Source organism: Diplotaxodon limnothrissa, linkage group LG8, assembly GCF_057381915.1.
Source record: "Diplotaxodon limnothrissa isolate DT_005_m linkage group LG8, D_limnothrissa_male_GT1.1, whole genome shotgun sequence".
Lineage (NCBI taxonomy): Eukaryota > Metazoa > Chordata > Actinopteri > Cichliformes > Cichlidae > Diplotaxodon > Diplotaxodon limnothrissa.
In genome coordinates this window covers 11,226,808-11,239,047 of record NC_140603.1, presented here as the reverse complement: position 1 = coordinate 11,239,047, position 12,240 = coordinate 11,226,808, and the positions used below count along the sequence as shown (strand labels likewise).

The 12,240-nt window shown below is 46.9% G+C and overlaps 1 protein-coding gene across 1 annotated transcript; it reads left to right on the top strand.

The window, feature by feature from the left end:
• The first annotated feature begins 2,737 nt into the window (after positions 1 to 2,737).
• Positions 2,738 to 12,240, top strand: LOC146626344 (uncharacterized). Its single transcript, XM_085361806.1, has 3 exons — positions 2,738 to 4,355; positions 4,394 to 4,567; positions 12,155 to 12,240. The coding sequence occupies exons 1-3, from the start codon at positions 2,738 to 2,740 to the stop codon at positions 12,238 to 12,240; spliced, it is 1,878 nt and encodes a 625-aa protein (XP_085217932.1).

The window sequence follows — 12,240 nt, the reverse complement described above, 5'->3', positions numbered from 1 at the left end:
AATGATTGCACAACAAAAGTCTTTAAGTGGAAATATTATCTGAATTTCAGGAGTGGGACCACACTTCATTCACGCCCCTTCTGGCCTCAGGATATATATGGTCCCTTCACCAATACCTGCTGTTCTCATTTTCACGCCCCACCCTTTTCCCTCCCCTTTTCCTTCTTTCTTCTCTTCTTCCTTTCCTTCACTTCTCGTTAGTACATGGGGATCTGCCCGGCCCGGGAGCCACTGCCAGTCCCCTTCCAGGCCTTCCCCAAACCGCAGCACCGGTACACGGTCCCTCATCCATCATTGCTCATCGTAACTGAGCCTGTGGTCCCAGCTGGTGAAAGACTTTAAAAAACACAAGTTTGAATTTATTTTGAGTTTTCTCTAATCCACACAGTCAACAAATATATATATGTTGGTCTCTTCCACAGTTTGCCTTTTTCCCCATCTCCATCCCCTCACCCCCAATCGGTCATTGCAGAGGGCTGCCACTCCCTGAGCCTGGTCGTGCAGGAGGTTTCTTCCTGTTAAAAGGGAGTTTTTCCTTTCCACTGTCACTATGTGCTTGCTCACATGGGTTTGCTGCATTTTGGCATTTTCTCTGTATTATTATAGCATCTTTACCTTACAGTATACAGCACCTTGAGGTGACTGTTGTTGTGGTGCTATATAAATATTATTGAATTGAACTGAATGTCAATAAATTCGGTATGATGAGGCATGCAGACCTTGAGCTGTGAAATCAGAGGCTTAAAAGTTGCAGAGAGAAGAGTAGTCAAATATCCAGCCAGAATTATGTCAGAAACTTGCCGATGGCTAACAAAAGAGTCTGGTTGCGCTGCAACAAGCTGAGGGCCATTTAAGCAAATATTAATGGGTGTGTGTGTGTGTATACTTTTGAAAGAAAATCCAAAGTAAATGCAAAGTTCTGCACCCAGTTCTTCGTTTTTAAAGTCATTAAAAATGTATGTTATATGATAATCCACTCTGGAAAAAGAACAACTCACAGAAATCTTTAAAAGCCCAAAATTACAAAGACATTTATCTCCATCATGAGTGTATGTACATTTTTGATCACAGCTGTATTTATGGACACAGGATTTTTCTATCAATATTGAAATAACTGTCAAAATACTCAGGTAAAGTGGTGAACAAGCTGTTGAATTGTCTTTAGGTGTTAGGTAATGGAGTAAATGTTTGGGGAAAATATGTTCCTTAATCAAATTTAACCCGGCACATTCAAAACTTATGAATTGTGAGTGAAAGACCCATCTCGCTATTGCTGTACCCAGCACTAAGACGCGTCTTAGACAAAACAAAGTTTAGAAAAATTGTGAAACTTTAAGTAGGCTGACATTTGAGCCCTTATACATCAGGTATTTAAATCATTTCTATAATTTGAGCTTATTTAAAGAGGATGTTGTTTTCTAACTTAGGAACAAAGCACATTACTTGTGATAAGTGAACTGGGCTGTGTAAAATCTTTCACATTTTTCATCATTGTACCCAGCCTGTCACAATAACAGCGAGGATAAGAACTAATCTGTCAAGATGATACCGAGAGACATCCTTTCAATAGTCCTGATATGAAGCAAAGACAACGGGGGAAAAAAATCCATTGACACTCAGACAAAAGACTTGAAACAATTGTACACTGACACTCATAAACGTGATCAGCTGCCATTGCACTGATGCCAGATTTTGTCCTGGTAAATGTATAAAGTCCCATTGCCTGCCAGGCTGCCAAAACACAATCCCATTAGCATGACATCTCTAAAGTGCATTTTACTCATTGGCACAATACATCCTAAATGTCAAGTCTCCTGTTAGTGTTGTAATAAGCCCCTCAGTTGCCAACTGGCTGCTGCGCCTCGCAAGCGGCGCTCAGTTTCAGCACCAGCTGTGCAGCATTAGCATTTGCAGCAATATCTGTGTTCCACCAGCAGGAGTTTAGCAAGCAATTATGGGCCCATGAGGAGGAAGGTGACATGGAGCCACTTGTGTCATGGTCCTGGGCCATGTTGGCCCAGTGTTCTTAGTTTTCTTGTATGTTTGTATTTTGTTCCTTATTTAGGCCATGTTTTCTGAGTTGCCCTGTTGTGTTGTTCCCTAAGTGTTTTCCCTTCATGGCTTTTACCCCCTGTGTGCCCCTCTGTGTATCTGTGAGCCCTCGTCTCTCCTTATGTTTTATTCCATGTTTCCCCTGCCCATTATGTCCAAGTTCTCCCCGTGCTCTCTCTCCCCCCCCCCCCCCCCGTGTGCCCTGTGTATTTATGAGCCCTCGTCTCCCTTTGTGGTTGTTTCATGTTTCCCCAGCCCGTTATGTCTGTGTTTTCCCCGTGCTCTCTCTCCTCCTGTCTGAACCTCTGTGCACTTCCTGTTTACTTTGTGACTCTCACGCCCGTACATGTCATGTTCAGTTCACCCCGCCCTGTCTCGTTATGATTATCAGTGTCACCTGTGTTCCCCGTGTGTTCCCACTTTCCTCGTTAACCCTCTGTGTATTTCTGTCTGCGTCTCCCTCTGTTCGGCGTGACGTCGTCCCTCATGCTGTGTGTGGATCTCCCTGTGTCTCCCTGTGAGTTCTTAGTTTATGGTTTCCCAGTTTAGTCTAGTTTGTATGTTTGTTCTACCAGCAAATAAAGCTGTGTTTTGAGTTCACCTCCCCGAGTCTGTGAGTCCTGCATTTTGGGTCCAACTCCTGCCTGCCGCACAGCGATTTGTGACAGTACGACGTCACCACAACATGGACCCAGCAGACTTACCCGGGGAGAGCGATCTGATACGTGTCCAACGCCTAGTCGAGTGGATAACCCACACTTCCAATACAAGGGCAAAGATTGTGGGGATAAATGCTATCGAAGCAATCCTCAAAGGAAATTCTCATCTCCGCCAGGTCAGAGGATGTTTGGACTTATTGGCCAATTTGAATGAAGCCCGGGAGGCGGCGCGAACTCGGGAAATATCAGACTTGGCCCAGCAGCAACAGACAACAGCCACCCTGGAGCAGCCGCGTCAGTTTCACCGGCCGGATGTGGTTTTTCCCGGCCCTTTGGAGCCATCTGCGGGGAAGAAACGTCGATCACGCCGCGGGCGCGCCACCCCACAGCCGGACGTTCGGACTTTTACATCGCCGGCTGTGGTGAATAAGGACTCTTTTTCTGTGTCGAACCGTGGGACTATTCGTTCAGGGGTTGTGTTTTGTGCTACGGATGGTAATGTGAACAGTTTATTAGCTGCCCAGCCTCCTGAAGCTCTCTTAGCTGCCCAGCCTCCTGAAGCTCTCTTAGCTGCCCAGCTACAAGCTGCGTCTCCTGTGTCCCCGCTAGCACAGTCATTAACTCCACCACAAGCTCCATTTTCACCTCTACCATCGCTTCAGTCATCAGTTCGGTCTGCCACTCAGTCGCCCTTAGCTCCATCATCCACACTACCACCTGTTTATCTTCCACCACAACCGTCACTACACCCAGCCATTCAGGCTGCTACTCAGTCAGTCATTCAACCCATAGCCCTGCCATTAAGGCACTCTGTAGCCGAGCCATTAGCCGCCCGACCCGCAGCCACTTCAGCCACTCCTCCACCCGTCACACCTCCACTACAACCATCACTGCAGTCTCTAGCGCAGTCTCCTGCAGCTCTGCTTTCCCCAGTGCAGTCTCCAGTGTCCCCAGTGCAGTCTCCAGTGTCCCCAGTGCAGCCTCCTTTAGCACAGTCACCCACTCAACCACCAGCACCACAACCGTCACTACCTCTAGTTCATTCCCCTGTGAAGTCATTAACTCCACCACCTACTCCACTCTCACCACCACCGTTACTACAGACATCAGTTCAGTCCCCTGTGCAGTCGTTTACTTCTCCACCGTTAGCAGCTCAGGTCCCCGTGTGTCCAGCAGCTCAGGTCCCCGTGTGTCCAGCAGCTCAGGTCCCCGTGTGTCCAGCAGCTCAGCTCGCACCTGAACCTTTGGCCCAGTTCCCCGTAGCAGTGCAGTTTTCTAGCCAGCTTAACGTTGAGCCCGGGGTCCCAATTCTCTCTGGCTCTACATCGGCTCCTGCTGGAAGCTCGGATGAGCTCATCCAGCACTCCGCGGCTCCCGTGTCGCCATCTACCTCGTCCGCTGGGGGTTCCAGTGAGCCCAGCCAGCACCTCCTCGTCTCCGCTGGAGGGTCCGAGGGGCCCGTTCAGCCACCCGTCTCCGCTGGAGGGTCCGAGGGGCCCGTTCAGCCTCCTGTCTCCGCTGGAGGGTCCGAGGGGCCCGTCCAGCCTCACGCCTCGTCAGCTGGAGGGTCCGAGGGGCCCGTTCAGCCTCCTGTCTCCGCTGGAGGGTCCGAGGGGCCCGTTCAGCCTCCTGTCTCCGCGGAGGGTCCGAGGGGCCCGTTCAGCCTCCTGTCTCCGCTGGAGGGTCCGAGGGGCCTGTCCAGCCTCACGCCTCGTCAGCTGGAGGGTCCGAGGGGCCCGTTCAGCCTCCTGTCTCCGCTGGAGGGTCCGAGGGGCCCGTTCAGCCTCACGCCGCATCAGCTGGAGGGCCCGAGGAGCCTGTCCAGCCGCCACCTGCGACCGCCTCGTCGTCGCCTGGTCCGGCTGCATCCGCCTGTGCTTCTGCTACGCCTGGTCCAGCCTCTGCCTGTGCTTCTGTTACGCCTGGGCCAGCCTCTGCCTGTGCTTCTGCTACGCCTGGGCCAGCCTCTGCCTGTGCTTCTGCTACGCCTGGTCCGGTCTCAGCCTCTGCTTCTGCTACGCCTGGTCCGGTCTCAGCCTCTGCTTCTGGTCCAGCTTTGGCTTCTGCTTCTGCTCCGCCTGGCCCAGCTTCGGCTTCAGCCTGTGCTCCCCCTGGTCCAGCCTCAGCCTCTGCAGCTCCGCCTGGTCCAGCCTCGGCCTCTGCAGCTCCGCCTGGTCCAGCCTCGGCCTCTGCAGTTCCGCCTGGTCCAGCCTCAGCCTCTGCAGCTCCGCCTGGTCCAGCCTCAGCCTCTGCAGTTCCGCCTGGTCCAGCCTCCGAGTCTTCGTCCTCGTCTGGTCCAGCCTCCGAGTCTTCGTCCTCGTCTGGTCCAGCCTCAGCCTGTGCTTCGCCTGGTCCGGCCCCCGCATCGCCACCGTCTGGTCCTGCCTCGTCTGGTCCTGCCTCGTCTGGTCCTGCCTCGTCTGGTCCTGCCTCGTCTGGTCCTGCCTCGACTGGTCCTGTTTTCTGAGTTGCCCTGTTGTGTTGTTCCCAAAGTGTTTTCCCTTCATGGCTTTTACCCCCTGTGTGCCCCTCTGTGTATCTGTGAGCCCTCGTCTCTCCTTATGTTTTATTCCATGTTTCCCCTGCCCATTATGTCCAAGTTCTCCCCATGCTCTCTCTCCCCCCCCTGTGTGCCCTGTGTATTTATGAGCCCTCGTCTCCCTTTGTGGTTGTTTCTGTTAGGGGTTCCGAAAGAGACTCAGGCGCAGGCCAGGGTTTTCCTTTAAGCGAAGGACAGTGCGTTTATTTACAGTGAACACATACACCAAGTGGCTATATACAACGTGCAGGGGAAACGGGTCCGGGTCGCCAGGGTCCGTGGGAAACAGGGTTGGGAGAAGGGTGTTCCACACTTTCTGTACAAAAAGTTCCCCCTTCAATCACTCCTCTCCGCATCGGGTTCCAAAAACGACCTACACAAAAAAACGTCGGGTTAGCAGGATAATAATAAGAAATTCTCAAGGTGAAGGTTAGCCGAAACACAAGTCTAACTGACACTGATAGCTCAGCGATCCAGCGAAGACTAGTGCAGACTCGCCATCTAAGTAGTGCAGTAATCAGCTGGGATCAGCGGCCGGTGTGGTGATGAGCAGGTGTGTGGACCAGCAGCGGGAGCCCGCAGTGAGCATCGCCGTGGCGAGAGAGAGAGAGAGAGTGAGAGAGAGAGGGCGAGAGAGCAAACAAACCACAAACATATTGCCCAATAGAGGATTGACCAGCAGGGCACAGGGACCATGACAGTTTCATGTTTCCCCAGCCCGTTATGTCTGTGTTTTCCCCGTGCTCTCTCTCCTCCTGTCTGAACCTCTGTGCACTTCCTGTTTACTTTGTGACTCTCACGCCCGTACATGTCATGTTCAGTTCACCCCGCCCTGTCTCGTTATGATTATCAGTGTCACCTGTGTTCCCCGTGTGTTCCCACTTTCCTCGTTAACCCTCTGTGTATTTCTGTCTGCGTCTCCCTCTGTTCGGCGTGACGTCGTCCCTCATGCTGTGTGTGGATCTCCCTGTGTCTCCCTGTGAGTTCTTAGTTTATGGTTTCCCAGTTTAGTCTAGTTTGTATGTTTGTTCTACCAGCAAATAAAGCTGTGTTTTGAGTTCACCTCCCCGAGTCTGTGAGTCCTGCATTTTGGGTCCAACTCCTGCCTGCCGCACAGCGATTCATGACAACTTGTCTCTCCACCATCGTGGTGGATTTTTATCCAAAAGTCAAACAAGTTCTTTGAGAGTCAGCCATCAGACCAAACAATTTCAGCCTCACTATTAATGTTAAACACTATCACAAGTAGTGTCCTACTTGTTTTAGTAAAAAAGTCTTTTAGTTTGTGTAACTTTTTTTAAACTATTACCAGGTTACCATGTTGCTAAAACTGCTTTAACATACCAAGGCATGAGCTCTGTAAGAACATCCCTTGTATTATCTGGCATCGACACACTAGCAACTGTAAGTTCTGTAAGCATCCCAGATCAGACTAGTTCCAGCACATGGCCCAAATAACTACTGACCCTGTCACTGATCAGTAATTTGTCTGTTCTTGGAGTACGGTAGGTGCTCACCAATTCTGACTGGGGGACTCTATAACCATTACTAAAATGGTGCAAAGTAGTCACAGCCAGGTCAGTGGGTCACTCAGATTGTTGCACATGCCTGTTTTTTTTCCACACTCAACATACTAACTTATATCTCTTACCATGTAATATACACTCACTTTTGTTAGGTGTATATCTGTCCATTAATCCAAGTATGTAATCTGACAGTCACATAGGAGAAAGCTTTTAGGTGTGAACACATGGTCAAGACAATTTGGCCTGTCTGAGTACATCTGTAACTACTTGGATTTTCCCATGCAACCATCTCTAGGGTTTACAGAGAATGGGCTGAAAAAGAGAAAATGCCCAGTGCCTCATCAATACTAGGGCCTAGACTGCTTTAAACTGTTAGGAAGGAAACAGTAATAAAACAACTACTTGTTATTTACAAGGTATGCAGAAGACCATCACTGAGCGTTGAACACTGAAGCTGATGGGCTACAACAGCAGAAGAGCACACTGTGTGCTTCTTCTGTCAGCCCAGAACAGAAAACTGAGGATACAGTTTTCACAGATTAACCAGAAATGGACAACAGAGGATTGAAAAACCATTGTCCAGTGTAATGAGTCTTAATTTCAGCTGCAGCATTTGTAAGATAGAATCAGAATTTGACACAATGCAAATGCATGTCTCTGTCTTGTATCAGCGCTGTGTAATGGTGTGGGGATATTATCTTGTCACACTTTGGTCCCTTGTTACCAGTTAAGGATCATTTAAACACCATAGCTTATATGAGTATAGTTTCCGACCATGTCCATCCCTTTATCTTCTGTTGGCTGCTTTCAGCACAAACTGGTTTCTTGAACATTACAGTGAGTTCACTGTACTCACATGGCCTTCACAGTCAGCAGATCTCAATCCAACAAAGCACCTTTGGGATTTGGTGGAATGTGAAAGTCGCAACCAAGCAATTCTGCAGCAACTGTGTGATACTATCATGTCAATATGGACCAAAATCTCTTAGTGGAAGCTGCAATCTGATGAATTTAAAAAGCTGTGAAGGTTAAATTTCATTTTGGAGAAGACGACAGACTTAACGAAGCAAAATCTGTGGAGCAGAGAGTCTGGTGAGCAAAGATTACGTTTTTACTCCGCATGGAGTCTCATGACACACCACAGTTTAGGTCGCATGTGCCGAATGTTTTCTCTCAATTTGTTACAACCTGAGCCTGAATTCATTATTTACAATCCAAGACTGTTAAAAAGAAAGAAGAGTAGCATCTTTCTAGTCATGCTCATCACCCCATTTGCTATTTTCAGTCCTCTACCAAAAACTGCTCTTACTGAAGGTCTTAGCTGGAGAGCCAGCATTTATTACAGGAGATGAAATGATATTAAAGCTAGGTCAGTTAGGTCAAACATCAGTTTCTGAAATGAAGAAGGCAATGAAGCTGGTGTTTGAGGTTCATGGTTAGATCACAGAGAGACAGGCCACCTGTCAAAACAGGACTTCCAAGAAGCCTTTAAATAAATACAAATAATTAAAATGCAACACAAAGTGTGGATTGGCTGTGCTTAAAGAAAGTATGGTTTTGATTTTTGTCAGCCATGATACCTCATATGTATCAAAAATGTAAAACAAAACTTTAAAGTTAACCCTTAACCCTTTAGTCTATTGAACCTTTTTAACATTTTTATTAAATTTGAATTTTTTTATAATTACTTAATAATTCAATTTTAGCTTTGAGTTTTAATTTGTATCATATTTGCTACATTTGTTTCCACATTTATTGCCTAAAAATGTATTTTGCCATTTTTTTTAGGGTCTTCAGGGCAGACTTTAAGATTTCTACATCAGCACAATAATGCAGAAGTCTCAAAAACTCACATAAACTGGTGTATCAAATATGATGCACTAGATATTAAGGGATTAATAACTTGTCACGGTGCTTTTGTTATTCCTTTAAGTTCCTGCAGTTTCTAAGAACATTTGTCTTCTACCGTTTTAGTTTGATGGAACAAACCTCGATGTTATCAAAGATGATAAAGGTCTTCTCTAATCATTACAGCCCAGTTAATGTTACATTTAAGGCTTTAAGTGCTGTAGCGAAGCAAAACACTGCAGCTTAACAACCACAAAAGCTCCGAGTTGGCCCTGATAAGCTGCATCAACATTTAAGCGATTTCCAACCGATGGATAGCCTCTTTCTGACCGTGGTCAGTACAAGCCGCCTGGAGTGGACCGGAAAGAGGTGCACTTCCAACAACAGCCTGGAGGAAAGCCAAGCGTTGCCACGGTGACAGAGCTGTGAAGAAAATCTCTTTGTATTGTTACCAAGGCAACAACTGTGGATAGGTGGGGAGGAAGAGAAGGATAGATGGTTGGCAAAAAAAAAAATCGTGGGGGGGAGTCAGGGAGGGAAGAGAGAGAAAGAAGGGAGGAAAGGGAGTCACTGGGCAGAAGAGGGAATGTAAAAATAACAGGAAGGAGGTGAAAGAAAAGGTGAAGCATGATGAGCTGTTGTCTGAGGGAAGAAGGCATGAGCTCAGCCTTTATTGTTCCTCCATCTCTCCCTTGTTTGGGCAGGATGATTCTCGACTGCGTGGGAGAATTTACAGTTTGCTGTAACCTCATCCCAAACAAAGTTACTCAGCAGATTCTTTTGAGTCAGATGGATGCAGCAACGCTGCTTTGAGACGGAAGCTCAGATAGGACACAATGAGTCAATGGTTCCTTTACCTGGAGGCACGTTTAGCACCTCTCCGCTATGGCTGCCTTTTCTCACTATTGCACGCCGCTTCTTCCTCCTTTCCATCTCCTTTTGCTCTCTTTGTCTCTCCGTTTTCCACACAGCAGAGAATTGAGTCCAAGATTTTTTACATTTCTTTTTGCTGCGACTTCAAAACATTTTATTGGAGTCATTTTGATAACTTTTGAACTGTGTTGCTCCAGGGTTTCACTAATTCCCACTGTGTTTGAATAGATTGCATAAATCTAGCAGGGGGAAAAATAACAGTGCTTCTTCTCAGCATTTCTCAATTCAGCATGCATGTGTGAATGGGTGTGAGGCACAAAATAAATTAATAAATGGAAAAAAAAACAGTCTTTTAAGGGGCTCCATTGCAGCTTTAGCTGCACCATAATAAATATGATGAAGAATGTAATAATTTTACATTGTTGCGAGGCCAGAAAAGTCCTCAGTCGACAGAAAGACTTGATAGGGAGAGGATGAATGACTTTATTCCGCTATGCTTCCAGATACATTTGAGTTATGTATGCAGATTTATGCAACCATCCCTCTTTGAGGCTGCTCGTCACTCAAAGGTAACTGGAAATCGCCCCAATTCTGCACTTCGTATGCAGAGCCTCGCATTATAATGTGCATGAGGGAGCGATTAGAGGCAAATTGAATCAAATCAAACCCCCTGAAATTGCACAGAGATTGAAAAGATCCGAAAGGAAAGGTGTGCGTTATCCAAACAGCAACTTCTGCATCTCATCTTTACTGATGGACTGAAGACAATCAGTGATTTGGCAGAATAGAGGACCTCTGCTTGTCGGCCCCTTTTATAAATCTGCTGGTACAAATTCAAACATCCATCGCTTTGTCCACACGAAACGTGTCCTTTTTCCCCCCCACAAAACAATCAGGCCACTGGAGTGACAGAAGCACAGCGGGAAAGCAGAGGAAAAGCTGCCTCGGCTCTATAATTGACATTCAAGGTAAGAAGTCGGAATATTCAAATGTGAGTAAGCTCTGTTATCTCACTTGGGAGTCGGCAGAGATTAGGGGATAGGTGAACGAGCGGCGCCCGGGAGGTATCACACTGCTTAAACTCCTCGTATGCAAACACACAAATTTGCACGAGTGCACTCATGCGTGCTCTATCACAAACATGCACACGCGCAACACCAGACTGGCAGTCCACCACACTCCTACAGAGACGTTTCTCTAACACACACACCTGCACTCAATCACAATAGAAACTTAAATGAACAGACACTTTATCTCTGTATTCTTATTACACATAGGCTGGTGAGTGAAGGCTATTAGCTCAGCAGAGTCTTTCCTGCTGTCTGTTTGGGCTCAACTACAAAAGAAGGATTGCTGTTTCAAATCGATACCGCTGTGGCTGGATGCTGGCTTTTATAAAGAGAAAAGTTTGTATTACCTCTCAGCTAATATCCCATTCTAACAGACTCTTCCTGCTCTCGCTCTTGTGTGTTGACTTACTTAAGTAAATACATAGTTATTATCCGCACAAATCAGACTCAAAGCTACTTTCAGCCGCTCCCTTCTTCCCAAGGGTTACCGTATGTTTTTCCATCTTCATTTCCTCAAAAACAAGCATTCTTTTGCCAAAATGACCCTGCTGTGGAGAGCACAAACTGAAAGCGCCTCTCATCGCCCCTCTCAAACGCTCACGCACGTGCAGAGGCTGCTTGAGGCCCATCTTCTCTGCAGGTCATGAAACTGATCCGCAGGCCATCCCAGCTTTTGAGATGCTCACACAGTTCCACCGAGGCTTACTGGGAAGACAATGAAAGCACAAATAATCATGCAATCGTGCAACACACACACTCTCACACACTCACACACACACACACACACACACACACACACACACACACACACACACAGTGTAAACACCTCAGACCTCCTACTACCAATGCACTACAGGAATATATGGTTTATTCCTTCACATTGTTTTTGCTTTTCAGCTGTTTGAATACAGGAAAAAATTTGCACAAATGAAAACACATATTATATATTAATGCAAAGGTGAGACAAGGAATGTAGCGCTACATGATGAAAGCATGCTAATTTGCATTCTGCTGGTTGTGTAGTTCTTCAGCGTATGCCAGGAGCCTTAATCGTGTGGTGCAGTATGTGTGCATAGCTGGTTTCTGCTTCAGCTTCTCCCCATAATATGCAAAAATAAGGCGTAAGGGAAAAGCTGTGTGAAGAAAATAAAGGTGTTATATAGTAAGTAATTTCAGCTTCTCAGTTAGGTTTACAAACACACACTGAAGGACTGATGAAAAGATTGGGTTCTCAAATTTTTATTAACTAAGTCCCAATTTGGGCCAGCAAATATAAAGTAAATGTGGTTTATCATTGTTTATAAAGTGTCTGTGCAGAGAATCATTATTTATTCTTTCATGAGTTCTGTGATGCTTGTCAGGGCCGGGGTAAGTTGGGTTACTCTTCGGTTTTGGTTTCTTTCAGTGAATCTAAGTTGCAGGTGGACGTGGATTCCTTATGGTCCTGTTCTTTTTGCACCTCCTGTGAATCAAAACGGGTAGCCGTCAGATCATCTTGACTTCTGTAGCAGTAACAGGGCTCATTGAGCTAGCAACCAATATTCCTGCTTCTTTGCTCCTTACCTTCTTTGTCCATCTGCCTTCCAGTTTTTACCTCTGTGTGCTTGGATTCCGTTCCGTCACCTGTTCGCTGCTCCCAGGTGATCTGCACTGCCTCAAAGGTTAATGGCTAA